General features: G+C 39.5%; 1 protein-coding gene across 6 annotated transcripts in view; it reads right to left on the bottom strand.

Moving 5' to 3' along the window:
* Window positions 1–24,796, bottom strand: part of SPRING1 (SREBF pathway regulator in golgi 1) — a 107,358-nt gene that overhangs the window by 21,629 nt on the left and 60,933 nt on the right. For 4 of the 6 annotated variants that reach the window (XR_011135115.1, XR_011135117.1, XR_011135116.1 and 1 more), the window contains exon 5: window positions 16,195–16,286. Coding sequence is in view for 2 of the 6 variants with exons in the window: in XM_068911233.1 (XP_068767334.1) it covers window positions 16,230–16,286 (57 nt within the window). In the remaining 4 variants the exon portion in view is untranslated. Of the gene's footprint in view, window positions 1–545; window positions 6,417–13,656; window positions 15,650–16,194; window positions 16,287–24,796 lie in introns of those variants that run through there. The other 2 variants (XM_068911233.1, XM_068911232.1) reach the window with 2 other exon arrangements.

Below are 24,796 nucleotides of genomic sequence, written 5' to 3'. Positions count from 1 at the left end.
AGACTAACAATTGTAATGCTGCAGTCACTCAAGTTGTTTACTCTAACATTTACTGAATTGTGGGTTAACACAAATGGGAAGCATTCATAGCACATGTGCTTATGAAAGAACAGCACAAGATCAGAGCTCCATAACCTGAAATGAGGATGAGATGAATTATAATTCTCAGTGCAGTGAGTTAAGGATGAAGGCAAAGGAGAAAGGAGGGCCAGGGCAGTTCAGGAGAGAGTCTGCTAAGAGACAAGAGACCAGCAGTTCCCAAATCCCGGGGCTTCAGTCACAGCCTGGTGCTAACACTGCTGTAGAGCGAGGGTAGTGCACGTGCCTCTTTGGAAAACCTGCCTCAGCCTGATAAAGCTAGGACTAACCTCAAACCTTGCAGATTAATAGCTAATGGAGAAAAAAGTCAGTTAATCAGAAAGCAGCTGGATGACAATGATACAAATAAATGATTTTGATGTTTGTGTGCAAGTGTGAAAAACATGGGGAATTTGCTCCCTAGCACTCATGATGTGTAGTATTTGCTTTTTTGTTTTTCTTGCTACCTGCATCAAGAGCTGATCCGGTGCTTTGTCCAGTCTCAAAATTTTTAAATAAATCTCACAGTTTTATAACGTTTTCTTCAAGCCTTACTTTCTGCGGCCACATAACTGTCCAGAAACCTTTTCTAAATAGAAAAAGTAAGTTTATTACATTTTCCAGTTGTGGAGAACAGTGAAAAAAGCTAAAACAAAAGAATCACAGCTTCATTATTTCCATGCTTTTTTAGTTCACATTTTAAAGGGCCTGACTGATGATTTTTGGATGTGTGGCCTTGTAGTACAGATATTAGTTTATGTTTGATCATGTCTGCCATGAACATGGTTTTAGTGGATATTTCTACCCAAGTTACAACACTTACCACAATCCAATTTAAAAAGTACCACTCAGGAAGCAGACATAACATTATGCAATTTAGGTGGCCAAATGAAGCGCAATATAAAAATAAATTAACATTTCACAAAATAGCCCATATGCCAAAAGCTGTTAGCACAGATCACGGAACGGATAGATATGCAAAAGTGGGAATTAGTTCCTAAGGGAGGGACAAACCTGCAGCAAGCTATTCTATAAGCTGTGGAGACTTCTGGAGTGATTCTGTGGCGGCTTCAGCTGACCTAAGAAATACTGAGCACCAATGACTTTCATCAACTTCAGTGGAACTGACTACTCAAAAACCTTTGATTGTGAGCATATAAAATTAGGCACCACAAAAGTGACCTCAAACATTCTGGCAAAGTCTTACCTTCATCTTCAAAAGAGGTAGGATCGCTTTCCTGATAGACTGCGCTCTTTTACATACCAACAGTTTTCAGAGAGGAAGAACAAAAGGGAGATCCCACAGACGTCTTTCTCCTTTGCCTTCAGAAAGGTGTGTGGATGCTTAGGCCAACATAATGGAGTCCAGTTGCCACAGATAAACCAATTTGTGACCTAGTTTCTTCATTTATAAAGTGAAGATAGTAACTATTGACTTCACAGGATTCCCTGAGATCTTCTCACAATGGACATTATATACCCAGGACTGCAGCCTCAGTCTCTTTCCAGAGTGAATAACATCCTTGTACCAGCCATCTCTTCTGTTGAGCTCCTTCCAGAAAGGGCTCCGATAAGGTGGAGACAGAAGCTTTTACTAACAAAATTTCCTGCCTTTTTTACATCAGCCCAGTTGATGTTGCCCTGAGCTGCTTCTGTGCATCTCCTATAAACCTGATACTTCATTTCTCAGTCTGAATCTCTGCTACAACCAGAGTCAGGAGTTGGCTGCCAGATTTTTAGCAAAATCAGTTGGAAGAAGGCTCTTGTTACAACACTTGTTCCACTGATACTTAAGGATGCCTTCAGGCACAAGCAGTTTCTAAAGAGGTCATCTCCAGAATGGGTCCAGTGGAGGTGGATGGGAGCTCTGAGAAAAGACCAGAGGCATCACGTACAGCTTCTGGGGCCCAAATGATATATGTAACATACCTGTTTCTTCTGCTTCCATTTCTAGGCTGCATTGATGCATACCATGAAGAATCATGTCAGAAAAACAGAAGAACTAAAGACTTCCATTTGAATTTACAGTCTACCAACAGGCTTGTTAAACCAAGTCAGATCTGAAGTCAAGCGAAGTTGACAGCATCTCTTGAAAGCGCCGAGTAGCAGGAATCGGCAGTGCAGCTGGCTCTTCCCAAGCTGGAGGAACACCATGTGGCTCCTGCGCTTTCTGAGGTAAAAATTACCCTCCTTGCGCTGAGCAAAATCAATGAAAGTGCTGTAGGGGACTGCAGCTACCAGCTGAGAAACAATCGAGAGTGCTATTTACTGACAGAAAGGGGACATTTTTCTGCCTCTAACTTGCAAGTAAGGAGGCATGCAGGGCTGCTGTAGAGCCATGCCTGCAGAAAAGGCAGCATGAGGGGAGGGAGTGTGAAATCAGCTGTTAAGCTCGTGGTGAACAGGAGGACTGGGTTTACCTGCCAGCACAAATCCTGTTAACAGCAAATGAGGAAGGAATAGCTAATATAAAAACTGGACCTCATGCTCATCTCACATGACTATTACACCTTTACAGGACCAATGCAAAGTTATTCGTGTTTAAATGAAGAGGGATCAAGACTGGTAGCTCAGCGGGGACAGAATTAACCCTTTGAATTGTTAAACTACCACTGTGTGAGGGGCCTGAAGGGAAGGGTATGTATTTACACCCTTAGGAATTTCTAACTCATCATACTAGAAACAAATCTCATCACTTTGAAAGGAAGTAAGTCCAGTTTCCTACCTACATATTCTATTACTTGCTTTCTCATTTTACCCCCACAACACACACACACAGAAAAAGATCTGTCCTTTTCCTCTCCATTTTTAGAGTAATATCTGGTGATCACATATATTAAAGAGTAACAGACACAAGTAAAGAGTAGGCAGGCACTGGCAGGCTTCCCGCAGGCTTCCCACAGTCTTCTGGTCTGATTCATGTTCCTGTCCTCTGACCTGGAAATCCTAGCTTTCATTCTCCTTCCTGGTCTTTTCATAGAGGAAGAGAAGCAGTAAGATAGGGAAGAAAGTGTCAAAACTAATTTTACCTAAACTAAATATAAGCCTCGACTTCCACTGTACTGTCTCTGTATTTTCCTTCCTAGACCCATGTCATCCTGATTACTTTGATGGGGGAAAAATGACTGTTTTGGATGCGTAGAAGCTAGATTGTGGCAAAGAATTTAAGATGGAGCAAATGGTGCAAATTCCTTTTCAGACCAGTACAGAATACATCAGACTACCACAACCAAGATGGTCGTGATCCATATATACGTAAACATCACTTTTTTTTTGTTGATCTTGCAATATTTTGCATTTTCCACAAAGATCCAGCTCCTGGAATCATGAGATTACATACCAATCTTGGCTGTCAGCTGGAAGAACAAGTTAGTTTCTTGGCTCTGAAATGTGTAGAAAAGTCTGAAGGACTGAATCTCAAAGGCCATTCAGCAAGTAAAAAGAATCTAAGACAGTATCTTTGTTTGAGGGATCTGATTTATGACTTTTGTACACTTTGAATGGTCCACATTCAGATAAAGAAACTTTGGAGATTTTCATCTCCTTTAAAAATTTGGGATATAAATCAGTTTGAAGGGGTAAAACTCCAATGTTCTAAGTCTGCAGAAGCTCTTAGGCTAAAACTTTCGGCACTTTCCAGAACTCATTCCCAGGTGCACACAGGGTGCCTAAACCCTTTTCTTTCTATTTCTATGCACATTGAGTGCAAACATTCAGCTGAGTATCTAGAAACACCTAAACTTAGTCAATATTAATGTATTATAATTACGTTGCCAGTTTTAAGATAAAGATAACATAGTACTGACAATTTCACCAAGTCACATTGGAAATCATGTGGCCAAATATTAATTCATTAACAAGCAAAGCACTATAAAATTTAAGATTTATAACAGTCTCATAAAAACAAGCCAAGCAACAATAGTATTAGGAGGCAGTAGTTTAGACTGGTTCACCATGAAATTTCATAGGACTAATAAGAACAAAAAGCTTAAGCTGAAAACAATGTCAGTGGTGCTTTTCTGTAAGAATTCCTTTGTTTCCTCACCCTGTATGAACTATTACATATGGCTCCCCATCCTTTAAGAGGATTCCTGCCTTCAAAACTGTTTCAGTCCATGAATCCATTGTGTCCCACCTCTTTCTACGTCTCAGGGCTATATCAGGCCCTATCCTTTTATTCTTGCACCCACAGTCATAGTGGTTCTCTTCTCTTTCACCAAAAAACCAATACTGGATCCAAGGGAGGTATATTAATGATTAAAAAGAAACAAATACAACCTTCCCTTCTCAAAAGAACCAAACAATTATGCTAGTGCTAGTCATGAAGAAAGAGGAAATTACAGACAGCCACAGGGCATAGAGTGCTTGAATCACCCCAGCTGTTTTCTAATTCTAAGATGAAAGTTTTAAAATCTTTCCCTTCTTGGAGTAGTGGCAAAAATGATGGCATGCAGCCACAGGCTGAGAATTGCTGCCCCACCCCGCAGATGAAAAGCATGAGCATTTACCTCTAGTTTCCTTCTTCTTAAGGTTAAACTTTTGGGGGGAAGGGAGGGAATTTAAAATTAAAATTACCTGAGGTTGTCTCAGGTATCCTTGTCCCTTGAAAAACAGGGAGATTGTTCTGCGGTGCCATGCATAGGCATTTTGGATATACTAATGACTTCCTAGTCCACATAATTTACTCTTCTCACTTCTCGAAAATTTTAGCTTCAGTCCTTCTCTGATTAAGTGAATTTTCACAAACCTCCTGTTCACAGCCATACTGTATGGCAGAAAGAGAGGTTGACTTCGCTTTAGGGATTCAGTCAGCAAAGATGACCAGAACTTGCTGCATCTACTAACGCAAATACGAAGCCAGGGAGCAAGTATGGGACTGTTTACAATGTGAACTACTGGAAAGGACTGATACACTGGAGACGGGTGAAATTCTTGTTTCTCATGTTTCTCATCTTTACATTTAATTCTGACATTTTAAGCCCCAGCCGTTTCTGGCTATGTTCTGCAAGTAATTTTGTACAAAAGAAGCGTATAAGTAGATCAAAGCCAATATTATATGCAGTCCTGGAGTTTTGCTTTGGACTAGATTTAGCCTGGTTCCCTGGACTGACTATCCCTGCCATATATTTGGTTCAAGAATGTCTATGAGACCAGTCATTGTTTTGGACCCTTATATCCTTCTTAGGGGTTGTGGTGCACTGGTGTGCTCCTGGAGCAGAGCTTTTAGTTTAGTGCCTCCACAAGGAACCTAGCTAATGCACTCCAAAACTGCTCTGTGAACCACTCCAGCGCATGGAAAGTAGACATGACTAGGGGACTCATTTCAAAACTGCGCTACTGCTCTGAATCAAAACACTAATTCAGGTAAAGCCTCTTTCAGATGAAAAGTAATCATTAATATAGGGTCTTAGCCAAGTGGGATTCTGAGAAGTGGTTCATTACAATACCTGCAGCTACTACAATAAATACCAGCAGCTCTATACCTTCTAATATGTAACTGTCCTTAATTTACTTAAGTCTATGGCAAATCTTTCCCCAAACACAGGAAAGTCTCAGATTACATACAGTGGAAAGATGGATAGCTCATGGTAAGTTTATGTCTGAACAAATCATATCCCTTTCCTGAACACAGCGTATGCCTTACCTGAACAAGAGGAAGAAAGAGAATTATTTTAAAAAGTATTTGCTTATGTTCCCACACTGCACATAGGATATGAAGACTCATAAAAATATTACAGTCTAGACTATGGTTGATATCTATCACATTTAGGTGTCTTTATGACATCGAGTGTGGATGCGACACGCTAAGCTGACACAAAAGCAGTCGTTACCCATCGTAAGGATGATGAGAGATGGAGGTAGGGCAGATCTGTGATTCTTCCATGACATTGTTGGGTCAAAGAGCTTTCTCTGCCTCTATAGTGACCTAATCAGAATTTTTCCTGGGTTTCCAATGCAGCAGTGCCCCCTTGAATCCTATTCAAGTCTCTACCTTCAGTCCCTGAATATGATGATTAACTGTCTTATGACAATATGAGATTCTGAGAAAATCACCAGAGCCCCAGAACCATCTTGTGATCCATCCAGCAAAGATGCTGGGTTCATGAAGAAGCTGTTATGATTTGGACTGAGTCTCCTCTGGGTTTGCTTCCTCAGCAATCTGTTTGCTGGGTTTTGGACAAATGTGCATATTCACATTGCATGACAGACATTATTGGGGGACCACAAGCTGAAAATCTTGCCAAAAACTCCTTCTGAAGTTAGTAAGAGGTTTTCTATGTGAAGACTTTTAGACCTGTTAGCCTTCTTCAGCGTAAGTACACAAAGAATTTGCCAGTCTGAAAAAAAAAAAAACAGTATGATACTTGCCCCTAAGAGCATCCAATACCAGCTAGACAGCATAACCTACATTGTTCAGACTACCTTAGTTATCCTTCAGGATTTTGCACCGTTTGACATTCTCCCTCCAGCAGCAGCTCTCAGACTACTGAAGGGAAGCGGTCTGGTTTAACACTAGCCTTGCTTAACTGTCTTCACTTATCAGACATCCCCCGCTTAGACGAAATGAGATGAGACCCTAGATAAGAGCCTTTCAGGATGGCTCCTTTCCACTCACCCATGTTTGCCACCTACCAATCTGCCCTCAGTGAAGATCTTTTCAGTGTTTCTCCTGTCCAACCAAATTAGATACTCTGAGTTCTTTGCTCTATCTTTTTTATCCTTCCGCATCACTCCCAGTGCTCAGTGAAATGGGGAAGAGGAACTGAGGGGCAGAGGAATTAGAACACTTTCTTGTCTTGTGTAGATTTGAAAATGAGAGGGAAGAGGGGTTGTTCTGCGACTCCGACTGTGTAATTTTTTTTTTAATCCCTTCATAATCTCATCTATTTTTCCAATACTAATTTAAGAGCCTCTTTTCCACCTATAAGTAACTCCCTCCTACTGCAGTCCATTATTTCTAGTGCATCCTAGTATTCTGTACAACATGCTCCCCCAATTTGAACTCCATTTCTTTTGTTAATGCTGCCCTGTTGTACATCAAAACAAGCTTCTCTTTTCTTTGGGTCAGATATCCACTGCTATACCTTTTTTTTTCCTAAGAAACCCCTCAGCATGTTTCTTTCATGCATCTTTCAATTGCTGATTAACATATAGCTACTCCTACTCCTATATATCAGCCTATTTATTCCTTGCATGTTGTACATCAGGATGAGACTTTAAATTCCTCCAAGCAGGCATCTGCCTAACCTGTGTGTCCTAAAACATGTAGGCTGGGTCAGACTGATTTTTCAGGCGATGGGGAGTCAGGCGGAAAGACAGAAAAGACTCACAAGATAAGGGAAAAAAGGCAAAGCAAAGAACAAAGAATGGTGAAATGAAGGGAAGAAATGAGAAATGAAGAGAAAAGGACTGCTGAGGACTGGGGAGAGAATGAACTAATGTATTTGATGAAAATGCAACATTAGCAAGCACAGTATGATTTGACAAGTGTGAACAAGCCCACACCAATGTTAAAAAGCACTACATCTGGCAATGTGTCAATTTTTAAGGCAGCACTTTCCTTCTCCTTCCCATAGTGGGATTCTGCATCCTTGATATTCCCTCAGATCCACTTCTAAGCTGCTTAGGTCCATAAGAATACATTTGTAGGGGTAGACTGGACAGAGATCAGATATCAATCAGTAGTAATTAAAGTTACTATCGTTCTCTCCCTCCCTGGGCTACCTCGTCACAGAAGAAAACATCAGCAAAACATAGCAAAATGCTGATATACCCCCAAACACAGGGAAACATTTAAAACAGAAATGTTGGGGTTAACCATATGGCATTTAACCTACCTATCCCTTGTGTATATTACTTTTACTCTAGCAAATATATGGCAATGAGATCACTTGTCTTTCGGCATACTGCAACAGTTCTGGGGCACTAAATTCAGCAGCTGCAGAATCTTAACTAGAGCAGGAATACATATGTGAAAGGAATTTTTAAAATTTCCTCTAACAACTTTCTTTGGGGACCCATGTTGATATTTTTTTAAGGAAAGCTAGGCTGTCCCCTTGTTACTATATGATAAACTCTGTATGCAGATATGCATACAGATTTGCTTGTAAGACTTCTCAGTATCTTATTAGTATGCACATACACATATCATACACACTTGCTATTTTTATGAACATATAACCCCTAGTCTTGCTACATGTTAATAGCTTTTAGCAGTTTAAAATGCCCACGGGTGGGTATTCTGTCATTCCAGCTAAGGACAGCAGGTCTCACCCTGATACCTCAGTAGTAACTACAGACCTCTGTATTTAATAACATGAACTACCAAATCTCTCATGACCTCTGATTTTGGAGGCATTATGGAAGCAAAATATGAATCTTCAACAGTTCTTTCTGCACGACTTGCATTCAATACTGTACACTGCCAAATTAAAATAACCTCAATTAAGGCAATGCAAACCTCCTGTTACTTATCAGGCTTTTGCTCCTGTACAGCTAAGATGAGCAGTTTGCTTTTTATTCTAATATGTTCAAAGATTTCGAAACTATCAGTCATTTGGAGGGGAAAGGTAAGAAAGGAAATTCTCAAGATTCTGAAGGTAGGTATGAATTCAGCCCCAGATTAACAGGTGCAGCAATTGATGTTTCTGCAGATTTATTCATGCTTTTAGCAGGACTGAGCTGACCTATACCTTGAAAAATCATGGTCCTAATAAAGCAGATTTATCATTTAGATAAAAAATAGTTTCCTTATACTCTTTACTCTGTGTTCTGTGCTGCTGAGGAACTCTTCAAAACGCTTTTGTTTTTGACAATTAAATGGTGCCCATAGCAACACCATCTGATGTCACAGAAATAAGGAGTGTGAGGTCATAAATCCTTCAGAGGAAAGAATGAAACCACAAAGGAAGCCCAAAACTTTACATATCAGTGATTTGGGGTTAATATTGGCTTCTTTGTTCTATAAGACTTAGTTTCACTCTCTTTCATTTCTTTCTAAATATAAAAAAAAAATAATAAAAAAAAACAGTGGAAAGATTTGTCCCAGGAATTTCCTGTTGGCTGTTGTCCAGAAAGCAGAGAATGCCAGCAATAATGTGAACAATGCAAGTTCCTCCTAGGCCTGCTTCAAGCAAGCCTCCAAGTTTCCCTGTAACTTGGCTGAAATACAACAGGGTTACTGGGCTTCATACCCAGAGAGTTGTGTAGAAACATTTCGGTTTCTCTCCCATTACTTCTTCCTTCCCTAGGCTCTAAGTTACAGGAATCCAACAGTTCATGCTGCTGAAATAAACATCCGTCTACCTCACCGTGAGGAATTCTTTAAACAACTTGCTTTGCATGGAAAAAATACAAGCCTGCATCTGCTATGCTATGTTATGAAATGCAGTACGCCGCTAATGTTACAGGAGATGAGATGAGCTGAGCTGAGCTGAGCTGAGATTGTTAGTCATGTTATGTCACTGGTCAGTTCCAGGCATTTAAAAGGAAAGAGACAAGAAAAAACCGTAGAAAGTAGGTAGTTGTGAAATTACCTGCTCACAGCTTTTTCCTGACCAGTGGTCAAAGTTTGGCCTCTGTCCTGAAGCAAGAGAGTTTACATTTTTTCTTAAGAAATAAACCGATATATTATTCTATTCTTTAACATTATAACTCTGTTAATTCTCTTTATCCATGGAATAGTCCAAGACTTTTTTGAATCTTTAAATTCTACCCTACAATTTGCCTGGTAGATTTGGCAGATACAATATCCATGTTCTCTGAAAAAACAGAAGAAATAGCACAGAAGAAGGATAAGTTAGTTACAGGAGACTGAGAACACACAAAATTTCTGTGGAAGGTCATTTTGACATAGATAACTGGCCCTAAGTTTTCTAACCTAGCTTTAGAGACATAAGCATTATAGCCATATTATATCGCCTTATATCAGCATTGTACCCACTTGTACTATTCAAGTCCTGCTATACTTGTATGAACATCAACCTTAAAATTAGGCCATGTGCTCCAGCGGGCTGAATGGGAGGCCCAGAATGGGGATCACCCGGTGAGCTCCAGCCATGCGTACTTCAGTGTGGCAGATGCTCCCTGCCACCACACGCCCTTGAGAAGGCATTTAACAGCAACCACATGCGCACACATATATGTATACATGTATGCATGGATACATACACTTTTTTTCCTTTTCCTCTCTATACCTTGGCAGAACATAACCATTTTTCTCTTCTAACTATTGTCTTTTACACACTGTACCCTAAGAACCTATGGGACAGTGACAAAAATGAAATGTGCAGAGTTAACTACAGACCATATACAGATGTTATAAAATCCTCCTAAGACCTCAGGCCTACCCTGTCAAGAGAACCAGGCATCTATGAAGCAGTTCATAGAGTTTAAATAAGGTATGAATTAGCAAGCTCATCGAGAGCCTGCCAAGGAGAAATACTAGTCGCAGAGAGATTTAATCAGACTTTCAGTTCATCGGAATATGGTTTTAAGAATTTCTTTTTTGATTTCACAGAATCACAGAATCACAGAATGGCTGAGGTTGGAAGGGACCTCTGGAGATCATCTAGTCCACCCACCCTCCTCAAGTAAGGTCATCTACAGCATGTTGCACAGGATCGCATCCAGGCAGGTTTTGAATATCTCCAGAGAAGGAGACTCCACAACCGCTCTAGGCAGCCTGTTCCAGTGCTCTGTCACCCCAACGGTAAGGAAGTTTTTCCTCATATTCAGATGGAACTTCCTGTGTTTCAGTTAGTGCCTTTATATGTTAATGTATATTTAAGAGCCCGTGTATTTTTCCACAGCTTTCATCCAAGGATCTCAAAAAATTTTAGAATGGATTTCTAGTTTAGACTTTGCTCTTGTGTGAGGAAATATAGAGAACAGTCTACCAGTGAGAGAGATACTCAAGGCCCGGAGGACAATGTGGCAGCAAAAATGGACAAATAATACTTTATTGTCAAGTCCAAACATCAAACATTTATGAGGGAGGAACTCAAAAAGATATTTGCTTAAATCAGAGACTACTTTTAAATTCTTTACTTTTAAAAATCTTTTAAATTACTTTATTCTTAGCCTAAAGACTACAATGAGTTTCTAGTTCAAGCTTTTCTCTCAGGTGAGAAAACTAGACGTCTACTCTTTATATAACAAAACAGATTTCACCTCTTCACACTTTAGGAGTTTGAATTTTTAGAAGATACAACAACTATCCTGAGACTCAATAAAATTACGAGAGTTGGCAGCACTGTGTTTAGGACAGGAAGTAATGAATGGTAATACTTTCATTCAAAACTCCAGGGAGAATTTAGGTAGAACACAATTACTGAAGTATTAATTCATACAGGGCTGTGCTTAAATATGTTCCCTCTGCAAAAAAGAAAAAAAGGTCTCTTATGATAGGAAGAAGAGAAGTTGTCAGGTGTGTGATACCTCACAGTAACATACCCTGCACGCCAGTGTCTCCTGAAGCTGTGCTGAAGCTACAGGTCCAAACTGGCTTCAGTAATACTTTCTACTCTAGCGTTGCTTTCTGCAGTGTTTGGCATTCACCTGTGAAAATACTGACTCAGACCAAGGTAGCGTAGGAGATAATAGGATCACAGCACAAACACTATAGCTTTTATACTAGTCAGGTGTAATACAGTAATACAAAGTATTTAATAAACTGCCAGTAGTAGCTGGTCCAAATACAGTCCCTCATCAACACTCTGTTTAGTAAGATTAAGCCAAATTAACTATAATATAGTGTTATGCCTACAGTGTTATGTCTGTGTTTTCCATAACAACTAAACATGTTCAGAAGGTGAAAAATGATGCTGGTGAAGCACCTGGACGCATATTTCAGAACACTTTGTCTGGGGAGCAGACAAATTTCAGGCAGGGCTGTTACTGTGCTTTAGATGTTGGCAGAAGAAGATAATTACCAGTGATGATCTAAGAGTGCTCTCTCTCTCTCTCTCTATATGTATATATATACACACTTGTACCACATAGGTGGTCATGGAAACCACCACAAAAACTGCTATATTTTCAAAATCATGATATAAATTTCAAACTATTAAATAAAGTGGCTTTATACTTCACTGCTAGGGTGCACTAAGCTCTTCTCATACCATTCACAGCATAGTTACTATAGTAACTAATGTATTTCAAAAAGGAGAAAAGTGAAAGAAGCTAAAAAAAGCTAAAAAAATGATAAAAACCAAACAAAGGAAGAGTCTTAAAAAAACCACACACACAGTGGGAGGAAGGCACAGTTTTATGGCCATTTGTTTGGAACTACCAGCACCATCTCACTGATGATGTTGTCAGTTGGACATAAATTGTCTGTTTAGCCAAACAGTTCTAGGGCGCATAGCACTGCAGTATCCAGGCAAACCTAAACTTCAGGAAACAAAGATTTTATTCCCTTCTGTCTAATGGATCAACACACAGACTGCACAAAGCTTTTCCTCCATCCTCTAATTATTATTACAAAAGTTGAACATCCTTGAAAATTTCTATAGTTTGCATCTTACGGAATGCTCATCTTTGGGAGGGGAGATTAGTTTCTGAAATCCATGACCAGTTTAAAATTTCACATTTTCAAGTTTTATGTGTAATGCAACCGACTTTGGCTTTAGGAGAGAAGCGTGGGAGTGATAGATCAACACACAGAAAGTAATACAAACTGTTATATAATATTATACACCAAAGAGAAGAAAATGAATCAACAAAAAAATAAGGCGCTCTAAAGTCAGGGATTAACAAAAATTGTATATATGATCTTACCTGTGTGTATGAGTATATTCATAGATGCAGAGCCTGAATTTCTGCAACCTGGCATATCCAAATCTTCATGTAAAATTATTATATCAGCACCATATTCACTCCCTTTACCATTCTACAGCTACACTAGCTGTAGGATAGTAAAACTACATATAAAAATAGAAATTAAAGAGCTTCAACTAATTCAACATTCAGCTGCTTAAGAAGGTCCCTGATAAAGCCTACAGCTCTCTCTGCTTCAGCAGCTCTCTCTCCTCAAACTTCTTTGATATTGTCTTCTTTACAGGAAGGCAACTGTTCACTATTTTTGGTAAAAAATTATTCTATTCTCTGGTGTCTTCATGAAGCTGTCAGGAAAAGCCACTGTCCCCATCAAACTCCGGATAGTTATTTAGAGGATGCTTTCTGCAAATGACATGTCCCAATCACTTTTTAGAGAACGTGCAAAAGATTAAAAACGGTTTCTGCTAAGTCTCCAGGGACTGGATAGGTTTAGCCATTCAAAGGTCCTGATGACTGGTCAAAAACCACGTCAACCACAATAAGCTAACATATTTGGCTCAAAAGCAGACAAGAGTACATGGAAAATTGCCATCACAATCAGTTAAATATTGAAAATGTAGTGAACTATTTGGAAATTTTCTAAGACCTTTTGGAAATATCTTGCAAACCTGAAAAAATAATTGAAGTTCAAAAATGTAGTTTTTGCCACTAGTTATTTTGGTTGGCTGCAATAAGTGAGGCACCAATAAAGCTCAGCCTCAGTGAACTTCAGGTATCAAAAACAGGCACCTCACTTACCACTGAACTAATGGCTACATAAATAAACCTTAAACAACTGGAGAAGGAAGAAATACCCAGAAACTTAACTTGTATCTCCTTGTTCCCTGCCGCTGTGCTTTATCCAGAATCTGTGGTGCATTTCAGAATTTTAGAGAGAGAGAAGGAAAAAAACTGAGCTTCCTAATCAGCCAAACTAAATCTTATAAAAGGCACCGAACAAAAAGTTCTAAGCTTTTCCCAGTGAACCTGAACTGACAAGTTCACCTGTATTTCTCATTCCTTTTGATTTTCCCTTTCCCTCAACACACAGAAAAGATACCACATACTCTTCAGACAGTCTAATATTTTTTTAATCAAAAGGAAATTAAAGAAGAGGCAATGATGTACATTCCTTCTGGGGAAAGTAGAAGCCTCATTCCTATCCTGTCTTAAAATAGCCTGATTGAACTACAATATTTGCATTACAATTCTGGGTCAGCTGCACCATGGGATTATGTGTGCAGATCAGAGGGGTGTTTAGTTTTTATTTTCAGCCTTGTAGATTTTTCACATTATATCCATTCTGCTAGACATTCCTCCCGATAATACATATCGACGCAGTTTGGAAGAATTGGAGAGATTTACTTCCCTGGATATTTGAAGTAAGAAACAAGGCCTACGGCAGTTTTATTCACTGGAAGTGGAAACCTTTGCTGCAGTGTATCAGGTGTCAAAGCAGACAAAAGAGCCTTTGATTCTTTTCAAACATTGATTCAGATTCTGATAATCTGTACTTCTGTATTAAATCAGTATTCTTTAGTACACTACTCTGGATTTTAGCTGGAGTATACAAAAAGAGGACCAAGCCATACTGATGAGGTGTCACCAGGTAAAGAGTCTTCCCTGTCATCTATATCTGAACGAGTATCTTCTACAGCTCAGCATAAGTATCCAATTAATTTCATTTTCTTCACATGTTGTATGTCAGATTCTTGAACGTATTTTTAATCACAGTAATTTGCACACTTCTTCACTGGATAATTCTTGATCAGCTGACAGGCCTTTGTGGGCTATTCATATACACAATTCAGGCTGGGCTATTTAGCTGCATAGATCATGTGTTTCACTTTTTTTTTTCTGGCTGCAGCGACTCTAAGTGGTGCACAGATCTTACAAAGGCCCGTCTACACGGAAGTATATCTCACACTCATCTCCCTACCAATTTGTATGTAAGAAGGAGAGTACTTATTCATCTCAAAGGGGAATTTTAAGTTTTAATGAAAGCTATTTAAAAATATTTGCTGCAAGGGACCGCAGGAATACAAAATACTATCTGCTATGTACTCAAATAGAGAACAAATCCATAAAATTACAAAAATTAAAGATGGAAAAGACTATCCAGCCCAAATCCTGGTCAGTGCAGCAATTAGCATATTCTAAGAACGTTATTCAGTCTCAGTCAGTGACTGTACTTCTATCATATTTCTTAGAAATTTACTCCTCTGTACGCTGACTCACAGGCAAGAACAAATTTCATCATCTCATTTTACCTCACTAAATTATACTCCTTTGTATCATCTTTAATGGTTTTTCCCTAGAGTTTTTCCTTAGGGTTTTATGCTGCGTGTTCTGGGTTTTATTTTGCAACCTCACAGCGTCTGTGACCTTCTGAAACATTTCTGTCTTATATTTCTCTTCCAAACTGTACTTAAAAAACTCTTTTGGTTTGTCTTCATGAAGTAAACCTCCAGATATTTCATCTTTTGTGTTGATTTTGATATGTGTTTCCTCTACTTCATAAAAGTCTTTCTTACACTGGAACTGGTACACAGGCTGCAATGCATACATTTTATAGGGAGGAAGCACTGGGCAAGATCAGACGAGTGTAAATGAAAAAGAATACCAGCTTTTCCAGAAGAAGTCAGTATTCCTGACTCTGTTCCACTGAAAAAGATCTTTTCATTTCAGTGGATAGTTTGTCTTTAACATATGGCTATAACTTCAAAGCGAACCTTCTGGGGTACCCATCTTCCTGTTTTGAGAGATGGAAACAGTAGGATTTATTTTGATAGCGATTTTTTTCCCATTTATTAGCATAAGGGAAGGCCTAGAAATGCCCAAGCAGTTGATGAACTGTAATTACTTACAGGATTAATAATACATGTCTACATCCCATTATTTTGTTATTCCTTCATTATCTTTACTGATATACAAATATGTAGGAACATCACTCATTGGCTTCTATAGTGTGGTGTGTGCCATGCAAACACAGAGCAAAAAAAGCACGGCTGCCACAGTTTCATGTCTTTAGAAAACATTTGATTTTTCTATAGCACGAAATTTTGAGTAAGAAGCTATCATGACATCAACATGACATACACTAAGCTGATGAAAAGCTAGCTGATAGCCCTTTAAATCTATCATTTTGGAAAAAAGCACCAATTATTCATTATTTACTATATGTTTATATGTTACAGAGAACAATATGGCCTTAGTACAATTAGCTTTTATATGCCATTGAAATCTAAATGTTAAAAATCAGCCAAACTTTGCTAATTTTACTTAGCTGACACTTACCTCTTCCACCTAAACTTCAGAGCCCTCTCTCCCTCTCACTCTGCGTGACAAGAGCCTTTGTTTTGGTGTCTTCCGGATGTGTAATATACATTCTACAAGAAAAAAAAAGGTATTATTTAATTTTTTAATGCTGTCTACGTATGTGCACAGAACAGCTCTATTTTCTACTTCCCCTTCCCCTTTCCCTTCCCCTCTGTCTCTCTCTTTCACACACATAGCTGCTGTGCTGAGACCTGAGATGGAAAAGCCACAGTTACCTCCTCAGCGGATAACAGTAACAGCATTTCATGTATATTAATGAAGATTCATTAAACATCTTTCACTGTGACTGAGCAAAACAGTGCTTGAAACCCATAAGTTATTGAGAGAGAGAGAGAGAGTAATATTGCAGAAATAAACACAATAACAGTCTGAACAAGGCAAGGGCGACACATAGATTTTTCACTTCCCTCACGCTAGCATCTGCAATGGAGAGGACACACCAAAAGTCTCACCAGGTTCTATATGCTGGCTATGAATAAGCCATTGCTGAGTACTTTTTACGGTTTCATTTTATTTAATGTTATTGTTACTAATATCCATTTAGAAGCATGGAATTAAAATATTTTTTTGTTCCACTATCGTATTTTTCTGTTTGGCAGACTGATTATTTAGTCTTCATTTCTAATGGGATTTGAAAGGAACATGATGTGCAATTTGTTTGTGAACTAGCCTTTTACTCGGTGTCTCAGTTCAGCATTGCCCAAGATGCTTTGGGAGTTAACTTTCACTCCCTCTGCTGGCTCTCAGGCTTCAGAGCAAACATACTATTTTCTTTAGGTCCTACAAAAATGAAACGCATTTACTATTATTGTTATATAAAAATAATGGTAGCATTTAAAAGAAATTCTTGACACATTGAAACACTTCTAGGTAGGCTGCATTTATGCATTCTGCAAGTTCTCTGAACATCTACCTGGGCCTTCCAAATCATGCTTCAGAGGTTCTGTATCTTTCAACTGGCCAGATAGACAGCCACGGTCTAGCAGCTTGAGAGAGTGAACAGTTTAAACTATTCATTGCCAGTCTCAAATTTGATGTCACAGCAGGCATCTTATACCATCAAACTTTTACCAGGAAAATAATACATTTGACAGGATAATAGCCAAGACTTTGAAGATCCTTTGGACTAAATCACCAAAGGTTATAATTTTAAAGAGAGAAATGTGAAAGGCAGATGATGACCAAGCCAACAGAATGTAGAAGACCAATTAATCCCAGGAGTAGCAATGAGAGGTCAAATTGAAAGATGCGCTTATGCAGGCCTACAAAAAAAAATGTTGCCAACAACAAATAAGATTCCTGGTGATAACAGAACCCTCTTAGTCCCTCATTCATGGCTCTTTTCCCATAATAACTGTACAATTAGTGCATATAAAAGGAAGGATACTCTCAACAATTTTGTAGCATTATGCAATAACTTCAGTCTCGCTATCTGCATCTAAAATACAAAGGTCTTTTTCAACCTTACAGCTAGCCCTTCTGCTCTTCCATCATCACAGTTGACGCAGCTGAGAAGTTTATCCATCTTAGCAGTAGTCTCCTTGCCTCAGCAATGACTGCTGACAAGTACCTGCCTACTTTCAAAGCAAGCTGAAGATTAGGTTTTCTGCAAAATCATGTTTGGAGTCATCAAAGGTTCCTTTATTCACGCAGATGAGTCTGTTTTAGAATAGTCTGTTTCTATTTCTGCTGTCCTTCATGACCCTCTGTAGCACTGCCATTTCCAACAGCAAGACCAATTCCTCTGGAGGTTCCTGCACAGGGGTCTGGGAATCCACTGACATGACTGTGCAAGGACTGACCTTTCATCTCACAGCAGCTCACCTTGCATTGAAACCTTCCTGATATGCACTTTGAAGACTCTGAAAGCCATCCTCAGAGTTTGTCAGGTCAGTATCAGTAATTCCAAAAAAAAGACAACTTTAGACCAAGACATCTGAACCCAAGTCTGTTAACAACGTTCTCTCAGTTTCTGCGGCAAAATGTAGAGATAACCTGATGGTTAAAAGAAGGAAGAGAAAGCTCAAAGAGAAGCAATTAACACCTTCTAGTCACTTAAAATTCACAGCTGTTCCTCCTAGGTGGTCCCTTTCCAAATGACAGTATGCAGAGATGGTGAAAGTAAAAGTTGTTACCTCGCATTGAAAAAATGGTCACCAGCAGCTACAACAATCAACAACAACAGTAAAACTTCAGGTAGCTATAAACCTGAGTGCCATAACGAGATGTCTAGAGACAGATTATGATAACGAAAGATAGACCTAACACATTCAGTTCAGAGCAAAGCAAAATCCAGGCCTGACACACACACAATTTTGAGGATGACATGAAGCATTACTGAAAGATAATGAAAAATAAATTATTTTAAGGAATCTGCTAAGATTAAAATTGTTTTTTCAGCTCCTTAACAGCTACTGCCAGAAGCCACCTTTCCTCAGTATTTCTGATGCTCTTCTAGGAAAGTCTAGAAAATGTTTTGGGCTTGAAGAAAGCAAGCATAATTTGACGGCAGGTCTGCTAATGATTCTGAAAGACATCAGTTTTTAGTGAGCTTCTCAGAAGTATCTGAGATGGTTTTGAAAATGATCTTACTGTTGATCCCTGGGTTGCCTGGCTTTTATAAGAAAGGCATGTATTCAGTTAAGAGTATGGTTTAGGAATGTTATTAATATTCCTAATATTAATGTCATCTGGCAGGCTAGTGTCCGCTGACTGCAATGGCTGCCCCTACAAGGTGACCTTCTGTTCTTCTAGCTGTTAAGTGGAAGTAACACAACCTCTGCAAAAGTGCACAACACAGCTGAGAAAGTCATTAGGGAGGTAGAACTGCTGCTACCAGAGCTGAGGAGCTTTTCCCGTAAAATACTAAGCTCCCTTGTGGTAAAAAACTATTAAACCGCCCCCCAGACAAACAAACTGTCATGTGGGACTCTATCAGTATGTAAATAGGTAGAAAGAGATAATCATTTCTATGGGCCAAACTGGTCCACAGGTCACATGTTGTTCAGCTCCCAGGGTCTGCGACACTGTCAGCCTTGCCTAAGGAAATAAACAGTACCAACCTAAAAGGAAGTACAATTAAGTGCACTGTTATTTTATGTATTAAGTTCACTCAACAAGCGCCATGTAGAACGCAAGTGAACTAGCTGGCATATTCTGGCAAGCTAACACATTTGCGGGGATGGGGGTCCACTGAAGAGTATTGCCAGACTCCCATGTATTGGCACAAAGGCTGAGAACGTCTTGCTCAGCACCTACCTTGGCTTCATAGGATCTGTCCGGAAGAACGCAACAAAATGTGAACAAGCCAATTTTGTAATCTGAGCAATTTAGAAATAGCCCTTTCTAGATTTCAGCCTTCTTAATCTCCCTGCATTGGGCTTTAGATTCCAGCTTGGAGTGAGAGCAATTAAATAGACAGATATGCAAGAATAAGCAAGAACGATGCACAAGAATAAACTTTCCATGCCTTCTCCCACTCTCCCTACAGTAGATGGGCAAAGTTGGTGCAGAACAAATTATGTACCACCACCACAAGTCCAGGACTTTGCCCAAAGGTATAACCTACCTAAAATCATGGAATCCTAGCCTGGAAGAGCCTCAATGGTCACCTAGTTCACTTCCCTGCTCTGTTCAAATTCTTCCAATATCCTCTAACTTTCCTAAGAAATCTGCTTCAGTGCTTCATTACCCTTACCTTTAGAAAGGGTTTCCTAAAATCTTGTCTGGAGCTTCCTTGCCCAACTGAAGATTGATGTTCTATCCACCATGAATTGCAGAAAAAAGGAGTCCCTTCCTCTTTACATCAACCTCGTACCTATCTGAAGATTAATATCAGGTCCTCTCTAGAAGCTGGATAAATGAAGATTTATTTTTTTCTTTGTTTCAGAAAAAGGACCACACCATTTGCAAACCCTCTCTCGTTTTTTTAAAAGCAAGTTATTGAATTTAAATATCCACTAATAATCTGAACACTAAGATGTCTTCTGATTGTCTCACCCTGGAACAAACTCCAGCAGTCTGAGACCATGAAGATCTTCTCTACAAATCTTACCAGTCTGATCGAATCCCATGCAGTTTGCAGGAGGCTGTATTGGGAAACAGGAAGGAATTGACACATCTCAGGCTTGAGTAACAAATTCACTACTACACCTCGCTGACACAGTAATTTGATTTCAGTGGAGCTGAAGCTGTTCAAGGGGCTGCAACTTTGATCTCCTGCTGTTTGAGCTGTTCCCTTAGTTGCCTGCCAAAGCGTTAAGGTAGTTGGAAACTTTGTGGAGTCTGGGATACAAGGCTTCACGTTCTCCAGAGTTTTGCAGTTTGCTGTAAATAAACTGAACATGTATGAATTGACAAACCCTTCCTCTTCTCTTTGATGGAACAGGTTATTTGACACGGTTCTTGTGAAGACCCAGAAGGCCAGGCACAGGTCTGTGTTCCTGTGCAGTGTAAAGTCCCCAGATAAGATAAAATGTGGAGAGTTGAGAAAAAAACTTATCTGTTTCAAGACCTATTCATTCAACCGTTCCAATCCCTGCATGTTGCACCTAGCCCAAATAACTCTAATAAGAGATATTTCAGTTAATAATTCTGCTTTTTCAATACTGCATTCTGGCTGAAATCAAACTTAAGAGATGCTGAATGTATGATTTTTTTCTGATGTAGGGAAGAAACATAACTGCAACACTCACTAATATTGTAAGCTCTATAAATCAGAAATGAGAAGAAGGGACGCAGTGATTAAGGGCAGGTACGGCCCATAATTTCAGCTGAAAAGGCACAAATGCGTGCGGAGCAAATTACAGAGACGTTAAGAAAAGTGAGAACGGTGCAACGCATATCCATGTTTTCAGACTAGCCACTCTGTCCTGCAGAGTATTTCAATGGTTTGAATCAAGCTTCCTGATCTGAATTCCTCTAAAGTGTGGAATTATTTGAAATAGATGCCTACGTTTTTTATACTGGCACAAGAATAGTAAAGAGTTAATGGTTAAAAGTTTGAGAGTTTAACTAAGTAATGGTGAGGACATTGGTATTCCCAGCCAAAAAGAAAATTTTAGGCATGGATTACCTCCTGCAGTCTGCTCAGAATAAAATAACAGTAATCTTCATGAATAAAAACACCTTGTTTCTCTGCAGTGATCCTTGAATAGCAGAGAATTTGAGTGCAATGGAAGGGAAGCCAGCACTTGGCCTGTAGTCCATTAGTGCTCTATCACCTCTGCTGCCAAAGTGAACCATTACTTACTAAAAGTGCTCTCTAGACGGGCCCCTTCTGGGACAGCGTACCCATCACTTTCTGAAGGGTGGTTTGGAGGATTCTTCTCCTTTCGTTGGATAGTCCCCTGGGTTTCCAAACCTCATGCATTATGGATAGGATCTTAATGGAGACTGGCTGCGTAAGCACTGCTTGCTGAGCCTCTCAGCTGAACATAGCCATTGCTGCTCTGGGCTTTCTGCTTCTCTTCCCATCTTGTGTATGCCAATTAGAATCTAATTTGACTTCTGTTCTATCTGTATGAACCCCATCAAAACCCAGTTCTGCTTATTACCAACAGCTTTCTTTAAACGAAAATACCTTCCCTCTAAGGATTCTCCCAGACTCAGAGGCCAATCAATCTGCAATTACCTGACATGCTGCCAGCCCATGCCACCTGGACTGTCCCCACTTTGTATTGAGAGATGGCCTCCAGGTCACTGTCACCTCCTTGCCACTTTGCAACCTGCCACCACACAGCCCATCTTTGCCTTGCCTGATCAATAACAGCAATTCTTGTTCATAAATATCCTCAAATTACTTCTCTCTACTGTAACTCAATATCAGAATATTCTCCATAGTACTGGCCACACAGGCATTAGCTCTAATACTTAGTGGTCTCTGCAAACGTGCCAGTGATTTAACTTTAGCAGAAAAATAAACTTGCTTATAAAATGTTTGTCAGCCATAATAGGCAATTAATATCAAATAACCTGTTAATGAAGAGTCTCCGAAATGATAAGCTATGAAAGTTAGGATATTTTATAAAGGTTATGGAATCTCATTGTCTTTGCTGATACAGAGGACTGTGAATGGGTATATGTCTTCTCTTACAGAAAAGAGACGGACAAAAGAGAAATAATCTTCTTTCAAAATAAGAGTAACTTTGGTTTTTCTATGGCTCCTTGGAAAAGAAACAGTTTCAAGAGGGTGCAGTGAGGCTCTCTTCTTCACATCTTTTCCTGGTGATGATTATAGCTGCTAAAAACAGAAAGCTATTGTTCTGAAAATTATGTCAGTTTGGTTTGATAAAAGGCCACAAAACTGTCTACCCTCCATGAACAGAGGATCCACGGTTTCCCCTTTGCTGGTTAGCCATTCCTTTTCTCTAATACAAGTGGATAGGAAAACTCTCTCTATAAAAAGGTGGCACACTTCTATGAACAATGGCAAACAGAAGGCACTTCAGATTTGGAGGAGATTCTTCAGGGACAGAACTGTCCCTGAATGTGGAGGTTTGAGCACTGCATGACCCGACAGACACGAAGATTTCTCTTCCGAGGGGGCTCTGTTGGGAAACGGCCGATTCCCAAAGCCTTCCCTTACTGAAGCTGAAGAAACCAGGGGATTCATACAGTGGTCTTAGATGGAAGTGGTTTTGCTGAAGTATTAACTGCTGACTGGTGTATTTTATTTGCAATATTCTTGTCATAAGTAAAGCATGTGCAGAAAAGCATAATGTGATGTCCTCTTTCTCCTCATGCATTCTCACTTGAAGGTTTGCAGATGGAGGAATTTCCCTTTTAACAATAGAAACACTTCAGGCCTTTATGTACAAATGATACCTAGCTTTTCGTGATAGCTGTTCTGTTGCTACTGCCTGAAACCTCTCCATAAAGAGGAAAGTGAGTCAGACTAAAATGACTAAGAAGACGCACTAGAGATACAGGAAGTAATCAAAATTTATTTTGTAGTTAGAAATAATGAAGTCTTTAGAGCTAGAATATGTCTGGCTATTTTAAGAAGTATAGCTGGCCTTTGCTGAACTGTATGAATGAGTAGCACTTATACAGTTAAATAACAGCTGACAATAAACATCTTGATATTTTATAAAAACGCACATAAAAAAGGTAGCCTCATAAACTGCAAAACCAGATGACAAATCATATTTTTCATTCAACCCTGGCCACCTCACCTGTGTTCTGCACACTAATCCCCTCTGAGGATTCATCCTGCTCCAGACTTCAGGAACAGTTTGAAAAACAGCTGCTACTTCACAGATAAAACAGGAAAATGGCAGAAAAGTGGTTTCCTTTCTTTTCTCTTCCTTTAGTTACAGAGATCCAAGATGGATAGCACTGACTCTTGCTTTAGTGCTAGGTTTAATGGTCCAGTGCCTTAAAATCCTCAAGGGCTGGACATGGATGCTGCAAACCTGCTGGCCCACAGGTGACAAGTCCAGAGAAAGATATAACAAAATGAAAACCAAAGCACTTAAAAAGCCCCTTCCTTTTAGCTACTGGTTCCAGCTAAACAGAACTGCCTTCTCACCTAACGATGCAGAAACACAGGACTGCTTCTTTATCCAACTATGAACAACAAAACTTGTTTTTTACTGTGGCTGCAGCCTCTGGGCATCAGCAAAGTTCTTCTGAGTTTAAAAAGGCCTTACTGGGAAGTCTTACTACCTTCTGGGAAATTCTGGGCAGAAATAGGTGTTTGTGTGCTCTGTAACATACGCACATTGAGTTCAATGCATTCGGGATGCGTCAAATCTTCTTTACAGCTTGCTTGCGGCAGTAGCCATTGCTCTGATCAGGCTGCTGGACCGCTCAAAATGCGGATAAATGGCTGAAACCCTCAGATAACATCCAAATAATAAATTGGGGGGTGCGGGGGGGGGACAATGCAAAGATGACACACACACATGGTCCTTTTAAGACAGGGAAGTAATACTCTAGGTACTCTTATCTTAGGCAAAGCCCAACATAGTAGTGTAACAGAATTTTTCTTTCTTATTTTTCTTTGCTGGCCACCACTGTTTCCTTCTTAATAGCTTTCAGCACTTAAAGACCTTGTATACTCAAGGAAATATATGGCATAGACATACTGCTATAATAGTATACTCCCTAGGCAAATGTTTTTTTTACTGGAATAAGCATAACCATATGGTAAGCTATGTCGGGATAGCTACAGCAACAGAAGTACACCCCAAGGGTAGGTAGGTCAGTAGACATTTCTAAGTGGAAAAGGACAGGGAAAGAGACTGGGTCCATTTCCCAGTCTGATAAAATGCAATTAACTCACCCTCCTCTCTAGAACTGGTAGCACAGGCAGTCTTTCAGTGTTTGCTTCTTTTTAAAAAACCTTCAGGAGTATAATGTCTTCCTGGTGCACATCCCACCATCATCAACATATAGCCAAATCATTTCCAATGACATTTAAAATCTATTGGCTTCCAGGTCCAGAAAATCTTTAGATGGGATCATTATGATCAAATACAAAAGTATGTTTGAAGATCTGTAAATGAAGGTACATTTTAACCCCTCTGTATATTATTCCCTGGCACCACGGGTAGGT

This window comes from Struthio camelus, chromosome 17 (genome assembly GCF_040807025.1).
Source record: "Struthio camelus isolate bStrCam1 chromosome 17, bStrCam1.hap1, whole genome shotgun sequence".
Classification (NCBI taxonomy): Eukaryota; Metazoa; Chordata; class Aves; order Struthioniformes; family Struthionidae; genus Struthio; species Struthio camelus.
The sequence above is the reverse complement of the archived record's forward strand: the minus strand, read 5'-3'. Positions and strand labels throughout refer to the sequence as shown.